This window comes from Thunnus thynnus, chromosome 10 (assembly GCF_963924715.1).
Source record: "Thunnus thynnus chromosome 10, fThuThy2.1, whole genome shotgun sequence".
In the NCBI taxonomy this organism is placed as follows: domain Eukaryota; kingdom Metazoa; phylum Chordata; class Actinopteri; order Scombriformes; family Scombridae; genus Thunnus; species Thunnus thynnus.
In genome coordinates this window covers 9175939-9192685 of record NC_089526.1, presented here as the reverse complement: position 1 = coordinate 9192685, position 16747 = coordinate 9175939, and the positions used below count along the sequence as shown (strand labels likewise).

The window sequence follows — 16747 nt, the reverse complement described above, 5'->3', positions numbered from 1 at the left end:
AGGTGGGCACATTATGTGACTAAAAGAGAGAGAGAGGGGGGGGGGTTATGTTTCAATTCAAGGTGTAGTTCGGTAAACTCAGGCTGCCAGCCGAAGTCCAGCAGGAGACATATAACACAGAGATGAAATAATCCATGTCTGCTGATTCCAGATCTTTGAAAGGTAGGCTTTTCCTTCTACTGTACGATACTCAAGTAATGATGTAGACATCATTTGTATGATTTAATTTTATTATCACGTCACCTGCATTCTCGTAACACCGAAACTAACTCTCAAAGATCAGCCAAAAAATGGTGTATCCAGTATTCAAGCTCAAGTTTGTTGGGTAGAAGTTAAGAAATAAATTTTCAATGCATGATTTGAACATATGAAGACAAAGAAAATGTAATTTAATACATGTTCATTTTTCTGAGAAATGATTTCCTTCTCTTGGGTGAGTTTTATTTACCACTCCATCTTTTTTTCCCTTTTAGTGTCTTAATATGCACCTATTCTGTCCACAGTAGATTTTATGGGTGAACATCTAAAATCTTTCAGTAACTTTTGAGTTTTGTCATTTGCAAATCAGAAATCATGCTTTTCTTATTTGTCTGTTGCTCCTTGGGATGTTGTGGGTAGTAATTCAGATTAATTAATTTAATCATATTAAATAAACACTGAAATATAGTATATTATAGATAATATATATTATAGATAAAGTGGAGGATGATGTTAAGCAACATATTTTTCCTGTGAGATGAGGCTTTTTCTTATGTCTTCCTCTCCAACCTCTGTTGCAGTTTGTTAAACATCCAGCAGAGGTCAGCCATGTCTCACATCAACACCACCCAGCTACAGTCGCTCCTGCTCTCCTTCTTGCAGCACTGTCTCAACAGCACGAGTGTACTCTCGCCACTGATACCTCAGAACTACACTACCCAGCAGGCTGTGCACCACACGAGTGGAGCCAGGGATCACGCTCAGTCTCAGGGCATCATGTATATTCTTCTGGTGGTTGGCATGTTCAGCTTCTTCACGTTCGGCATCATGCTCAGCTACATTCGCTCCAAGAAGCTGGAGAACTCTCACGATCCGTACCACCAGTACATCGCCCAAGACTGGACCAAGGTGATGACTCCATCTAGGGCTGTGGCTCAGGCTCTGCACAGGGCAGCTGCAGATAACGGAGCCAGCAGCAAGGAGCCGGTCATCATCTGCAACCCTGCAACAACTGGAGCAGCTGGCAGATTAGAATGAGATGTTCAGTTTTTTTTTACCCAGATTCAAATTTTACTACTCTCAACACCAAAATGTTATAAGAGTTTTAATTAATTTAACTTTTAATATCACATAGCAACCAAAAGTTACAATGTTAGATTCATATTTTCAGATTTGTAATTTCACAGAAACAACTTGTATCATAAAATTGCCTCATGTTGTAACCTGCATTAAAAACACATGCAGTGCCTCACGTTTTACAGTCAAAGCAACCATAACTGTTCAGTACTGTCCCTCCACTGAAATTAAATAAATTCTTGCATATCTGGACAATATCAGTAGTAACAAACAGTACAGTTTATTGAGTGGCATCATTGTAATGGACTTTAGGCAAATAAGCAGGTGAGCAAGTCTGTCTGAAACATAATAAATAAAGCACTGATCTCAAATACTCTTTCTGTTTACTTAGATTCAGAGTTTTAGTGTTTTCATCTGAGCAAATTGCGCATCCAAGACATCAGGCCTGGTTTAGTGTTTATAGGCTTAGCAACTGTGTTGGCTCTTTTTTTCTCCTCCTTCCTCCTCTCTCTCTCCCTTTCTCTCTCCCTCTGCTGGTCCAGTCTGTGTTGACGAGCTCCCTTCTCGGCGCGGTCGATCTCTCTGGACGAACTGAAGTGAACCATTTGCATCTTGAGCATCGGTACGATTAGGTTGTAATTGTCCACCATCTTATTAAGTTTCACCAGCTCTTCCTCTACGGATGCACACAGCTGCTCCCATTGGCTGCGCTCTTTTGGGGTCATGGGGTCGCCCAGCCTGGCCCTCCCTTCCAATAACCTATTTCTGATCTGAGCAGTAGTCTCTCGGATGTCGCGTTGTGTGACGACCCAGGGTGGTTGGTAACCGTTATCGATGAGGATGCGGTTGAGGTTGTGGGTCATAGGATCAGCATATGGATTGTGCTCAAACTTGTTGAGGGGTTTTCCAGCTCCACTCAGGTTCCTGAAGTCTCCACGGGCCATGGACTCCTGGATCAGGTCCTCCACCAACCTTTCAACAGCCTGGGTGATCTTGATCTTTTTGCTCCGCTGACGCATGTCTCGTTCCACCAGCATCCCCTCTGCAGCGGCTGCCCTCTCGTGCTCCCTCTGTCTATAGTTCAAAACCTGCTCTGATGCCCGATCAACACGAAACTGCCTGTAGTGACGCTCACGCTGGCTGGGTGTGCCTGAACCAACACCCTCATAGCTGAGGTAGTGTCTATGTTGAGGTGCTACGCCTCTGGACTCATCTTCCAGTTCTTTCTCCTCATCAGGTCGCTTGGTCTTGCTCTGATGTGCAAGCACAGCGCGGTAGGCCTCCTCAACCCGAGCAAAAAGGGCTGCATCTGCAGTCGGAGCCCCAGAGTCCGGGTGGTAGAGTTTGGCCAGGCGCAGGTAGGCCTCCTTCACCTGTGCAGGACTGCTGTCTCCCTTGTCAGGCAGTTGCAGCAGCCTGTAGCTCTCCTGCAGGCTGCGGCTGATCCGGGGTATGGAGCTGAACGCTCTGCGCAACAAGGACTGTCGAGACAAGACAAGCAGAAAACGGCCATGGTAGAAGTCACTGCGGGAAACCAGGAAGTGGGAAGTGCAACTCATTTCTGGCACACTCCTGTGGAACCGAAAAGCAAAAGTTATTAAAAAAAGACAACCAGTGACATAAATGTGCTTTAAAGACAGGTATGTCATTGTGTTTGGCAGGAGATATCTCAAAGAAGCAAAGAAGTAAACCTTTGTGTCAGGAGGGAGTGACGTATCAGAGTAAACAACCAGACTTTTGAGTTTGAGACAGATGACTGAAAAACACAGCTGAAACACTTGCTGTGTGACGCAGTGTTAAATAAAGAATCAATAGTCTCATCAAAGTAGCAAACCAAATTGAAGGAGATAGTCAGGTCCAGCTTTTTGACAGTTATAACAAGGCCGAGGCTATCCTGGCATGTCCTAATTATCTCTTGTTCAGGGAGTTTGAGTTTTGGGTTGCAGCTTTTCCACTTGACATAATGAGCTACCATATTTGTGCACATTTACAACGTGGGTAGTACATTTTGATTGATATTTATCACATTTCAAAATGACATGTCTCGCAAATCCCTAACATTTTGTTGACACTGGCTTTATTTAATCATTTTTTGGGGTCCCACAGACCCCTCTGCTGTATGTGCAAAAAAATGAAACGTGTGTAATAGCAATATTAGCTGATTTATTTCCTTCATATATTTTTTCTTTTCTTTTGACTTCATTAAAACCCAATATGTAGAAAGTATCAAAGCGGTAACCCTTCCATAAACTGGACTTGTATATTTAATAAGAGCAGTTTTTACACCAAATAAGTAGAGCTGCAATGATTAGTTGAATTATCGATTAATTGCCAACAATTCAATTAATCACCAACTATTTAGATAATGGATTAATCATTTTAAGTCATTCTTTAAGCTTTTCACATTCTTTGGTTCCAGCTTCTCAAATATGAATATTTTCGAGTTTCTGTGACTGTAAACTGAATATCTTTGAGTTGTGGACTGTTAGATGGGACAAAAGATGACATATGAGGACGTCACCTTGGGCTTTGTGAAACAATGTTTAACATTTTTCAATATTTTCTGACATTTTATAGGCCAAACTAATCGATTAAGAAAATAATTGACAGATTAATCAACAATGAAATTAGTTGCAGCCCTACAAATAAGGAAATTTAATTTTTATTTCATGTTTTTGTTGTATAGATTTGTAGATTTGTCGTATGAGTTATGTATGAACAAATATTCACATTACATTTGTTTGACATAAAGTATTTTACAGATAAATAAACATGTATTATTCTACATAATGATTCTGTTAAAAAAAAAAAAAAAAAAACTCCAATAACTGAAATAAAACTAGACTACTCATATAACTTCTTATTTGGGAAAGGTAGAGCTGTGTAACAAGTATTGTCAACACCAGTGGTGAAAAGTAACTAAGCATTTACTCAAGTACTGTACTTAAGAACAATTTTGAAGTACTTATACTTTACTTGAGTATTTCCATTTGATGCTACTTTATACTTTTATCGTATAGAGTGAAATATTGTACTTTCTACTCCACTACATTTTATTTGACAGCTTTAGTTACTTTTCAGATGAAGATTTGACACAATGGAAAATATAACAAGCTTTTAAAATACAACACATTGTTAAAGATGAAACCAGTGTTTCCAAGCTTTTTGGCTTTTGACATCTTACCATAAGCAGTGTGTAGTCGGGGTCACATTTCAGATGTCTATGAGTTGTTAACAGCTCCACCAAATAGTGATTTTTCCCTCTAAACTTCTCACATGGTTTCACTTCAATAAATGTTCAAATGATCCAATATTTCACCAAAAATCAGAGATTAGAGAAAAAGTCTATACACTGAAATCAGATTTGTGTGTCAGAACTTAGTTTTTTCTTCTTTCCTCTCCCATTAATCATCTCATGACCCCTCAGATTAGAGGGGTCTGACCCCTAGGCTGGGAACCACTGGACTAAACTAGCTAACTGTATATAAAGTAGTTCAAACTAGCTCCACCCATAGCAGCCACAACAGTTACATGCTGCTTACACACTGATGCTTCAATATTAATAATATAATGATATTATATATATAATATTGTCATATATAATAATATATGAGTCGGAGGGACCAAACCACTACTTCTACAGCAATACTTTCACTACATTTTGCTGCCAATACTTGTGCCAATAATTGTGAATTTTTACTTGTAATAGAGTATTTTTACATTGATAAGTAAAGGATCTGATAAAGTTACTCCAAACAGGAGTAATGACTCATAAAATCAAGAAAAAATATTTAACAAATCAAGCGGATATTAACTTTTATTGCATCGGTAGCGAACATGAAAAGGCTGCTAAAATTATCCAAAAAAAAAACAACGATGAGTTTTGTTAATCTTTTTAGACCTAGAAGTACCATAAAAAGTTAAGGTCATACAGTTGTGAAGCTGTTATGAAAGGTCCATGACATAAGGTCAACGCTTAAGACAAGCTAAGCTAACTAATAGCTTACAGTTACAAATCACGGGAAAATAGCACAGTACGCTTTTTTTTCTGGGTGTATTTTCCCTTCAACGGCCAGGTATATATGTTGGTAATCAGGACACAGAAATGCACATCAAGAACTGTTATTATAAAATTAAACTTAAATTTGATGTAGCACTAGGTGATTCATTGATTGCGAGTTAGTTAAAGCTACGAATTAAGAAGTTAGCAGACAGAATCTAATTTCAGATCACAGAAAACTAGTTGGCAGCAGTACAAACCTGTTTAAAGCACAGCTGCCAGCCAGCAGTCACTGTACTGTCTAAGATCCACGTTACATGACCCACAACGTTACACACACAGAGAAAATCATGTCAGCTGTTTGTTTGGTTTGTTGTTGCTTCCTTCTTCTTCTTCTTCTTTGAGTTTTAATGGCGGTTGGTAAACCAGCTTATATGCGCATTACCGCCACCTACTGGCCTCGAGTGTGGACCAGTAGATTGGCAGAAAAAGACTAATTTTTTTCTATTATTCCTGTAACTCTTAAGTAATTAATTAGAAGACTGCATACTTTCCATGATGTCTTTCCTTGCAGATTCCCCTATGTAATATTGTATTTTCTATTATTTAGTACTGATATTAATTCGCTTCTCTCTTCATCATGTGGTGTCCAGTTTATTACAGTGTATATATAATCCAGTAGGGTGCTTGCCTATTCTATGGAGTGTTTGATTTAAACCTGTATAGTATGTTGTGTTGTCAGACCATCTCTTCCCTTGGGGTCCCCCTCTTTATTTCACCAACACCTACATGTTTTTGAATACTGTAAAGATGTCTTCCTGTGTCAATTAAGTCACATCATTCCTGCCAGATTTTGTGTATATGATCTTTTATGATAGTTTTAAACTCTACTTTACTTAGTGGCTCTTTTATATCAATTAACTGTAGTTTTAATGATTGTTTAGCCAATATATCTATTGTCTCATTTCCTTTCACCCCTACATGAGCAGGAAGGAGATATCCAATCACATGTATGTATATATGTATATATAATGTATGTATCCAATGTAACCTGAGTAGCACATGAAAGATTTCATACACAACATCCTGCCTGCATGACGACTTTCCAGACTTAATGCTTAAAAGTGCCGACAAGCTATCAGAAGTGATTAATAGGAATATCTTTTGTTGGTTTAGGTCAATATAGTTTGTGCTATTGTCAACTTTGGTACCAGTTTAGGTTATTATTATTTACCCTTCAAGGAGGGGGAATTCAAAATCATTTACAACAATATCCAAAGGTAGGCTATGATTTGCAATGCAAAAGTGGATTACAGGAACAAAATATTGTTTACAATGCTGCATTCAGTTTAATGTACATTTCGAGTAAAGTAGACTAGGTGTAATTGAGGCGAGCAAGGTGTTAAAAATGATTATTGATCTTTCTTTTACAGTATTGAAGTGTATTTGAATGAACAAATTCATTACAAAAGGTTGAATCACAGCGCATTTGGATCTGGTTTCCAAACAGGAACATAGGATGTAATCGACTGCGTAGTACATCATAACTTTGTCATATTATAGGAGGAAAAAAGATATGATTGCCTTGGTTTTTAGACATTCTCAGTTCAGTGCAATGAATAATACGAAGTTTAATAACAAAAACAGAAGAATAAAAGCATTTATTTTGAGAGATGAGACGTGTATACTAAAACGATAAGTTAGACAATCCACATGTTGCTATTTTTCTTTTATTTAGGTGGACAAAGTGTAGCAATGTCGCTCCACCTTCGTTGGATGCATGCGCGGCCCCTTGTCCAGTTAGACATTTCCTGTATATTATAAGCTCATCGGGGCACGTCACAGACAGCAGCACCAGGATTACAGTAAATCTCGTTCATGGACACAACAATGAAGGATTTGCCGCAATTAATTTAGAGAAAAAAAGGAAGATTTCACATCTCAACGGCTGGAACGACAAGATGTTTTTATAACGGTAGGTTACAATGTTTTCAAACGGTACTGCTTCTTTTTAACTTTCACTTTCATCGTCCTGCTTCCGCTGTAGAGTTATGTTTGTGTGTGAAATTTGTTTCAATGGTACAATAAAACATTAGTTAACACTTTGTTAATGTGAGTTGTTTGCTACTGGACAGTTGATGAAACGTGAAAGTTAAGCGAGTGTGTGTGTGTGTGTGTGTGTGTGTGTGTGTGGGCGCGCGCGCGCGCATGTGTGTACGCATCCGCGAAAGCCCATGCAAGGCTTATTGGCGTTAATGAGAAAATGGCAGTAGCAAAACAGATAGGACTGCAACAATTATTTTCATTATCTATTATTTCCTTGATTAATCGATTCGTTAGAAAAAGAGGAAAGTGGTGAAAAATGTTGATCACTGTTTCCAAAAGCAACAGTCCACAACCTAAAGAAATTCAGTTTACTATCATAGAAGACCAAAGAAATCAGAAAATATTCACATTTAAGAAGCTGAAATGAGATAATTTTAGTATTTTTTCTTTAAAAAAAACACTCAAAATGATTAATCAATTATCATAATAGTTGGCAATTAATTTTCTGATGATCAACTAATCAATGTTGACAACTAATCATTGTAACTAATGAATAATTTCATCCTCGATTAATCAGTTGATAATTTTTTGAGTAATCAATTAGTAGTTGGTTCCATAAAATGTCAGAAAATGGCAAAAAAGTTGATCACTGTTGTGATCAATGTCTTCTTATGTCCTGAATAACAGTCCACAACCCAAAGATATTTAGTTTACTGTCCTAAAAGGACTAAAGGAACCAAAAAATCCGGAATCAGAGAATTTGGAAATTTTCTTCTCAAGAATGACTCAAAATAACTAATTGATTATCAAAATACTTGGCAACTGATCAATTAATCAACTAATCGTTGCAGCTCTACAAACAAATACATCTGGAATATTTTTATGCCCTTATCAGAGATTAAAATTGAGAGATTACAGGAAATGAGTGGAAACAGAGGGGGGATATATCTGAAAATTGTACCCGGGTCCATTATGTTATGATACATCTGTGAGAAATGTTATTTCTCTAAAGAGAGAATGATGTATTCATTTGTGGAAATATTTTCAGGGATTGTTTTTTATTGAGCGAAACATTTGGAGATTGAGCGTATGAGTAACTGAGTAACTGTGTAGAGTAAACCTGTTATAATTTATTTTTTCTTCTTGGTGCTGTGATCATGAAAGAAATAAACATTTTGTTTAAATGCATAATGGACAACAGAGGTATGCATGAAATCTAAGAACAATATATTGTTCTGCAACATTCATTTTTTCTTAAAATGTTTTCCAGCTTCATGACCCTCAGCAGCAGCAACTGATCAAAATAAGATGGAGGAAGGTAAGTGCACAGTTATTATGTACGCAGTGATCTCACTAAATGTTACTCACTGAGTTCAGATTGTCTACAACAAGCTAAACGTAAAACCAGAATCTGACAACTAATAGTTGAACTGTGGAAGGATATTTTGAACAGGTTATAAAGCGTTTTTGAAATCCACCATTTCAACACTGTATGCATTTTAGTTTGCTACACTTCATATGAAACATGTTCTGATATACGTTGATTATAGCCTCATAATATCTTTCATCAACTTTGTGTCATGTTTCTTTCTCTACTTAGAGCTTTTTGTGGATAAACATTGAGTCGAGCTAATCCGGAGAGTGACCAATGTTGCACCAATTTTGGAAGAACTCCTCAAACGTGATGTTATAAATCAAGTAAATTATGATAAAATCAGGGCTAATCATGACTCTCAGGAGACTATGAGGGCACTCCTTAGTGGGCCCTTGGAATCCAGTGGAGTTAGAGGAAAACAGATCTTCTACAAAATCCTGGAGAGAAACGAGCCACATCTTATTGATGACCTCAAGAGAACGGAGAGCGAGACTGTCATGGATGTGAAAGTCATGGATACAGTGCAAGTGAGTAAATCCTTAGTCATCTAAAGCAGTATAATGTAAGTGTGGATAGCGTAGTTTGTGCTTTCAGATAATCACTGTTTCTTTTTTGAGACTCAATTGGTGAATACAATTGAGAATCTAATTAAGTGAATATAATGTACAGTATGTAGTTCATAAACACAATACTTTGAATACAGCGTAACTCTGTTCCTTTAATGGAAAATTTAAGGGATCCTATTAAATAAAAATACACATTAATGTCATTGCAAGGATCAATTCTTGGACCTCTTTAAATGAAAATCTACATCCATCCATCATATAAAACATTATTACATGTCTTCTATGAAACTCTACTGGAGGGATGAACACCATTCGTCCAAATGATTTTCCATCATTTGGTGTTTCAGTGTTGGTGGTGGAGAGCGCTGTCTAAATCGTCAGTCATGGTATTCATGGTAGTAGAGCAAACAAACACTTCACATCCTGTCCTGCATAATACTGTATGATTTACCTTTTTCATTTTCCAGGTAGGTTCAATGATGGATAAGAAGCTGCTTATTGAAATATTGAATGATTTGAGCTCTGAGGAGTTTGAGAAATTCAAGTCGCTCATTGAATTGGAGAAAGATTTCCCGCTCATCTCAAGGAGCCGACTGGATGTGGCAGACATGCAGGAAACTGTGGAGCTGATGGTGGAGATGAACAGCCGAGAGTGTGTGGAGGTGACCAAAAAGGTTTTAAAGGAGATGAACAGGATTGATCTGGTGCAGAGGTTTTCGGATATCAGCTCGAGAACTAAAGGTAAGACAAAGCAGATAAAAACATGAAAAACACTAAACTGGCACACAATGCAGTCACATGTGTCTCATAAGTTTTGTAGTTTATTATGAAAAGATAAAGTACATTAGCTGGGGTACAATATTTTGTAAGTTTGGGCATAAACAGTACAATAACAAATATATCCAAAACCATTCAACCTTGTTGGAAAATCTTCCAGTAGCTCTGCACATTATTATTATTTCACTGTTAAGGAGGGTTAGTGGAATGAAAGTCTTTGTATTATAACTGATGTTAAATACATTTCTAATAAGTCTTTTGATATTTATTTCCTCCTCAGAGAAACACTTGGAACATCGTCCTACGCTGATTCAGAGAGTGAGTAATGTCACATCAGTCTGACTTTACACAGTATAGCTTTTATTCAGTAGATGAAGATTGACAATCATCTTCATCTTGAACATTATAATTGATGATACAAACAAATTTTTCCTCACATAAATAGTTCTCTCACAGAACTGAAGCTATTTTCACATGAGGTCTTAAGCAAGAATGTTATTCACTAATAATGTTAAGAATTTGTGTTATATCAACCACAAGGAAAATATATTTTTTTTCTTGATTTATTTTTATAACGTTAACAGAAGATATAATATATGATGACAATAAAAACAAGAAATTAAAGGAAAAGATGCAACCAGCCATGTTCTCAAAGCTTCTCTGTTATAAAATCAAAAGGCTCATCACAGTTTTGGGATCATAGACTTGAAAGAGTTACAGCCAGGCAGTAAAATAAAGTCATGATCCTGTTTGTACAGATAAAATAATTGTAAAAGAGACAAAAGTTTGATGTTACTAAAGAAATGTAAACACATACAAGTAGTTTGTAAAAACAGTTATACAGTATGTGATCAATTTGACAAATATTATTAATTCCATTATTAGCTTGTATAACATTGGTGATGTAATCTCACCACATCCACATTTCTAAAACACACTCATCAATGAATCTGTAATCAATAAAATTAAGAGATTGTACATTTACCCAATGAACATTTTCTTTGTATTTTCCAGGTAGAAACAATGACGTCTGTTATAGAGCTGCTTTTGGAAACACTGGCTGGTTTGAGTAACAGGGAGCTCAAGGACTTCAAGCAAATCACCTGGAGTCAAAGTCACCTCTACAACCCCTACTTAGAGATCTCATGGATGCTGCTCATGATGGCAGACATGAAGGACACAGTGTTTATTATGGTTCAGACCTTCGGCCAACAGTCTGTGAAGAAGACCAAGGGCATTTTATTTCAGATGAACAGGCCTGATCTGGTGAAGAGGCTGTCAGACAGCAGCTCAGGACCCAAAAGTAAGACAATAAAGACAAAAACATATTCAAATCATAAAACTGGCTCAAAACATGTGTCTCATAAGTTAATAAGCTATGATGTAAATGTTCTTCTTTATTTGAAATAGTATGAATCATAATGTAGAGAAAAGAAGACAATATCAGCTGGTATACATAATATATTTTATTACTAATGTGAAATATGAAAAGATATTGTGGGACAGGGAGAAAATATTAGTGATAAATTATATGTATCATGTATCATATATAGATTATATGTATATGTATTAACTGTTGAGGAGGCTTCAGTTTTATTTCATGTTGAACTCTTTGTATTGTAATTTTATAAAGAACAATATAGCCTGATGTTGATCACTTACTTTTATTTCTTTTCTTCCTCCTCAGAAAAACACTCTGTGGATGAACACTTGTCTGCACTGATCCACAAAGTGAGTAATATCACATCAACCTGACCTCATGCAGTACAGCTTTAATTCAATAAGATGCAAGTTTAAAACCACAGTTATCATCACATTAGTGGTGATTAATGAAACTAAACCCAGTTTCTCACATAATTGTGAGACTTTTTCAAACCATTAAACAAAATGCAGCAGATGAAACTGAGAAAACAGTTCCTGACTTGTGCTGCCACCTTTTTTTTTACAGTTCATCAAGAACATCTGATGTTAAGATCAGGTGGCTCATTTCAGTTTTTGACAGCACAGTGTGTTTGCCAGAGTTACAGCCTGGAATTAAAATAAAAAACATAAACAAGTTTACAGATATTAAAGAATATAAAGTAAGACAAATCATAATTATCAGATGTATCAGTAGTTCAGGTGATCTTGCAGAAAAAACATTTCTTAAAACATCCAAATGTCTAAAATAATGACATTGATGCTGTAGATGCAAAGAGATAAATCTTTAATATTCCCAGTGGAGAAATAACATATTTTCTCTTTGAACATACTCTTTGAATTTTCCAGGTAGCAACAAAGACGGCTGTGAGAGAGCTGCTTTTAGAAACACTGAATGATTTGAGTGATCAGGAGCTAACAAAACTTAAGTGGCTCCTGCAGTTCACTCACTTCAAGAAGGACCTTCCATGGATCCAACTGGAGCCAGCAAACAGGACAAAAGTTGTGGATCTGATGGTGGAGAGATGTGGCCAACAGTCTGTGGAGGTGATCAGGGAGGTTTTCATGGAAATGAAGAGGACTGATCTGGTGCAGAGGCTGTCAGAGACCAGCTCAGGACCCAAAGGTGAGATAAATAAGACAACTGCCATGTCACATTAATTTATGATAATTAATAAATCTGCAGAAGTACAAAATATTAGATAAAGCAATGGAGCAACAACATATAGGCCACCATGACAGCAGAAATATAGATTTGAATCAACACCTCCCTGACACAATCTCAACAAAAACAATATGAGCTTCACAAAGTTAGTTGGTAATAATAATAATAATAATGATAATAATAATGATAATAATAATGATAATAATAATAATAATAATAATAATAATAATAATAATAATAATAATAATAATAATAAACTTTATTTATAGAGCACCTTTCATGACATAAAATGCAGCTTTTGTAAAAGTGCTTTACAAAAGAAATATATATATATGTATATATATGTATATATACATACACACACACACACACACACACACACACACACACATATATATATGTATATATAAACACACACATACACATAAAAATATAAAATCATAGCTATAAAACAAAATGAATTAAAAGCAAGGTCATAGAAGTAGGTTTTGAGCTGCTTCTTAAAACTGTCAATTGAGGTTGCTTGTCTAATATGAGGAGGGAGCTTGTTCCAAATCCTTGGTGCATCACTACTGAAGGCAGCATCACCATACCTCTTGTTGTTCGTCAGTGGCACCCTCAGCAGACCGGCATCATGCGATCTGAGGAAATGATTTGGAACATACTCCAATAGGCAATCTGACAGGTAGGAAGGTGCTAGCCCATTCAGAGCTTTAAAAACAAGTAAAAGAATTTTAAAATCTATCCTCAACATTACTGGGAGCCAGTACAAAGATGCTAAAACAGGAGTAATGTGACCTCTTTTACTGGTTTTGGTTAGAATTCTTGCTGCTGAGTTTTGGACAAGTTGTTTTTTTTTTTTTGGCAAACCAGTATAACATGCGTTGCAACAATCTAAGTGTCAGAATACAAAGGCATGAATCAGTTTCTTAGCATCCTCAAGAGAGAGGTAGTGTCTGACTTCTCTGGTACTTCATTTCATATTTGGGAGTCAGAGTATTATACTGAGGACAAGTACACGTAAAGGTTACACACAGTGTTTTTATTATGTAATTACAATGTTCATTAAATGTGTTTCAGCTGCAGGATCATCAGTTGAAGCGTTTGGTGTAAAAACCACAGAGGGAGGTAGGTACCATAAGACATTTGAAACACTAATAACAAAATTACAAATATTATTCCTTTAACTAGGAGTAAAGATGACAGATTTGAATCCTTTCCTCAAAGCTCTGTAGTTATTTTAATCTACATTTCATTATGTGAAGCTTTAACACTGAGTTTAATAACAAATGTGACGTCATGTTGATAAGTGTTCATCAGGTGAAAGTGGTAATTGATTTTTAGGATGTTACTATTAAGCAGATTTTCATTTCCTTCTGCAATTAATCCTTAATATTAGAATTAATTTAAAACAAGATAGTCTGATAGTGTCTGATTATATCACCTGATGGTAAACCAGGCATTCATGAGTCTTGTTTTATTTCCTTCTCTTCAGAGAAACACTCTGTGGATGAACAGTGGCCTGCACTGATCCAGAAAGTGAGTAATGTCACATCTGTCTGACTTTACAGATACAGCTTTCATTCAACAGATGCAGGAAAAAAACATGTTCAACATTATAAATGATGATACAGATCAAATTCCTGATTTTCACCAGCTGGTTCTCTCAGAACTGAAGCTACATTCAGGTTGCATCATGTACACATGAGGTCTGAAGCAAGAATGTTAACTAATAATGTTAAAAATCAGTGTTACCTCTACCACTGGGGAAATGTAAACTGTATATATCCACATTTATAAAAACACACACATTGATGAGACATAAACAGAAAAATCTGTAATCATCCCACCTGAGAGATTGTACATTTGGCCAATGAACATTTTCTTTGTATTAACCAGGTAGAAACAATGACGTCTGTTATAGAGCTGCTTCTGGAAACACTGGCTGATTTGAATATCAGGAAGCTCAAGAACTTCAAGCAAGTCCTCTGGGGTCAATTGAAGCTCACAAGTCAACGTTTTGACATCAATTGGAGGCTGCCGATGATAACAGACATGCAGGACATAGTGTTAATTATTGTGCAGGAGTACGGCCAACAGTCTATGGAGATGATGAAGAAGGTTTTAAAGGACATGAACAGGCCTGATCTGGTGCAGAGGCTGTCAGACAGCAGCTCAGGACCCAAAAGTAAGACAATTAAAACCAAAAAAAGTATTGTGGGACAGGGGGAAAAATATAAGTGATAATGTCTGCATCACTGCTGAGGTTTACGTATCATTTTTTAAATATTTTTTTTAAATTAGTACAAAGCAATATAGCCTGATACAAAGTGTTTCTCATCTGTTTTTCATCAATCACTCATTAGACATTTTATATTTTTTTTCTCCTCAGAGAAACATTATGTGGATGAACAGCTCTCTACACTGATCCAGAAAGTGAGCAATGTCACATCTGTCTGACTCAATACAACACAGCTTTTATTCAGTAGTTGAAGGTTGAGAATGATCCTCATCTTAAACATTTTAAATATTGATACAACCCAAACTCATGATTTAAGCTGAATATTTTTCACTGAAGCTGCATTCAAGCTACAGTTTTATCCATCAGTAATGTTTCATATCTTTAACACTGAGGATTAGATGAGGAAATGTCAACATGTACATTTTTCCTGAGTTTCTTCTTCAGCTTTGACAGTGATCTCACAGATAAACATATAACACCCACATCTACACTTACATTCATGAGATGCAATGAGAAACTATTTTAGTGTTTTTTTTCTAGTGGATTGAATATACTGTATGTCTCATCAATGTTTTGATTATTCCAGGTAGCAACAATGGCAGCTGTTAAAGAGATGCTTTTGGAAACCCTGAATGATTTGAGTTTTCAGGAGTTAAAGAAATTCAAAGAGGTCCTGCTGTTGACTGTCTCTCAGAAGGACCTCCCAGACATCCCACTGATGATGATCAACAGAACAGACAAAGTGGACATAGTGAATCTGATGTTACAGAACTGTGGTCAACAGTCTGTGGATCTGACAAAGAAGATTTTCAAGAAAATGAGCAGATCTGATCTGGTTCAGAGGTTATCAGACACCAGCTCAGGACCCAAAGGTAAAACAAAGAAGACAAACTGTCATGTTACACAATCACATTTGTCTAATGAATACATCTAATAATTTATTTTAAAAATGTACAGTATATCTGCTTGAGTGCAAACTTCATTTAATCACCAATGTAAAGTGTGAGAAAAGTAGTGGGCAGGGGGCAACAAATCATTAATTAAATCAACACGTCTCTGACATGTAACATCTGGTAGGAATCTAACATTAGAGAGCTAGGCTATCTTCTACTTTGAGTGGAAGTTAGTTAGCCTAGCTTGATAGCTTACACTTTCTGAGCGGAAAACAAATTTAACAGCACAATGGATCCAAAATGTTACATACTGTCAAGTGACAGACATCTTAAGTTGCTAATGTTACATAACCAAGGCTATGTGGGCTTGTTGAAAAAGGAAAAAAGTCTTGTATCATCGTTATCAGACTACAACTTTCTCCAGTCAGTAGCGCAGAAGGGAAGTTAACATTGCAGCTCTCAGATGTCAGTCAGCCACTCCTAGAGCCTGAAGCTCAGATGCTAATTTCACAAATGTTTCTGAAGACGGTTTTATGCTCTTGGAAAAATGAAAATGATACACAATAGCTGCATTATCATTATAGATTATGTTTCTTTCCAAACAAAGTGAAGAGAATTCCAGTTTCAGTTTGACTTTAAGGGGTGGCAAAATATTAGGTACAATTGACAGTATAATACAGTACATGAATGCTTGGACCCAAAAAATGACCATGGAGTTGAATGAACACCGCTCTGACACACCAAATATTATAATTTGACAACATTGTGAATCCTATTTGACATCAAAGATTATGTTGTGAGGTGATAATCTTTACATAAAGACGGTCATATTTGTTGCAGGACTTTTATATTGGATTCTATTAGATTTCAAAGGTTTTAATGATAAGATATCCAACCTCTCTTCTCTCCGTATGATTATTGTTTATGATGTCAGAAGCAGCAGAGGAGATTTTAGTGTTATTGCAACTAAATCTGACTAAAACTGATTA

General features: G+C 36.4%; 3 protein-coding genes across 4 annotated transcripts in view; 2 read left to right on the top strand and 1 right to left on the bottom strand.

The window, feature by feature from the left end:
• The first annotated feature begins 697 nt into the window (after positions 1-697).
• Positions 698-1236, top strand: LOC137191019 (potassium voltage-gated channel subfamily E member 1). The gene has a single exon (XM_067600807.1). The coding sequence runs from the start codon at positions 808-810 to the stop codon at positions 1234-1236; it is 429 nt and encodes a 142-aa protein (XP_067456908.1). The 5' UTR covers positions 698-807.
• Positions 1237-1532: 296 nt separating this feature from the next.
• dnajc28 (DnaJ (Hsp40) homolog, subfamily C, member 28) lies at positions 1533-5665 on the bottom strand. The gene is made up of 2 exons (XM_067600805.1): positions 5536-5665; positions 1533-2847 (listed from the first exon to the last, which is right to left on the bottom strand). Exon 2 carries the CDS (start codon positions 2832-2834, stop codon positions 1686-1688), a length of 1149 nt encoding a protein of 382 aa, XP_067456906.1. The 5' UTR covers positions 2835-2847; positions 5536-5665; the 3' UTR covers positions 1533-1685.
• Positions 5666-6849: 1184 nt separating this feature from the next.
• Positions 6850-16747, top strand: part of LOC137191003 (golgin subfamily A member 4-like) — a 50400-nt gene continuing 40502 nt past the window's right edge. The window contains exons 1-10 of one of the 2 annotated variants that reach the window (XM_067600781.1): positions 6850-7250; positions 8592-8639; positions 8922-9223; positions 9730-10003; positions 10320-10357; positions 11054-11342; positions 11727-11770; positions 12308-12584; positions 13704-13751; positions 14119-14162. In XM_067600781.1, the coding sequence (XP_067456882.1) occupies positions 9065-9223; positions 9730-10003; positions 10320-10357; positions 11054-11342; positions 11727-11770; positions 12308-12584; positions 13704-13751; positions 14119-14162 (1173 nt within the window). In that variant the 5' untranslated portion in view covers positions 6850-7250; positions 8592-8639; positions 8922-9064. The remainder of the gene's footprint in view (positions 7251-8591; positions 8640-8921; positions 9224-9729; positions 10004-10319; positions 10358-11053; positions 11343-11726; positions 11771-12307; positions 12585-13703; positions 13752-14118; positions 14163-16747) is intronic. The other variant, XM_067600783.1, reaches the window with a different exon arrangement.

Bases quoted from the DNA above. Each gene is read 5' to 3' on its own strand.
- LOC137191019 (XM_067600807.1), top strand. From the start codon at position 808: ATGTCTCACATCAACACCACCCAGCTACAGTCGCTCCTGCTCTCCTTC.
- dnajc28 (XM_067600805.1), bottom strand. From the start codon at position 2,834: ATGAGTTGCACTTCCCACTTCCTGGTTTCCCGCAGTGACTTCTACCAT.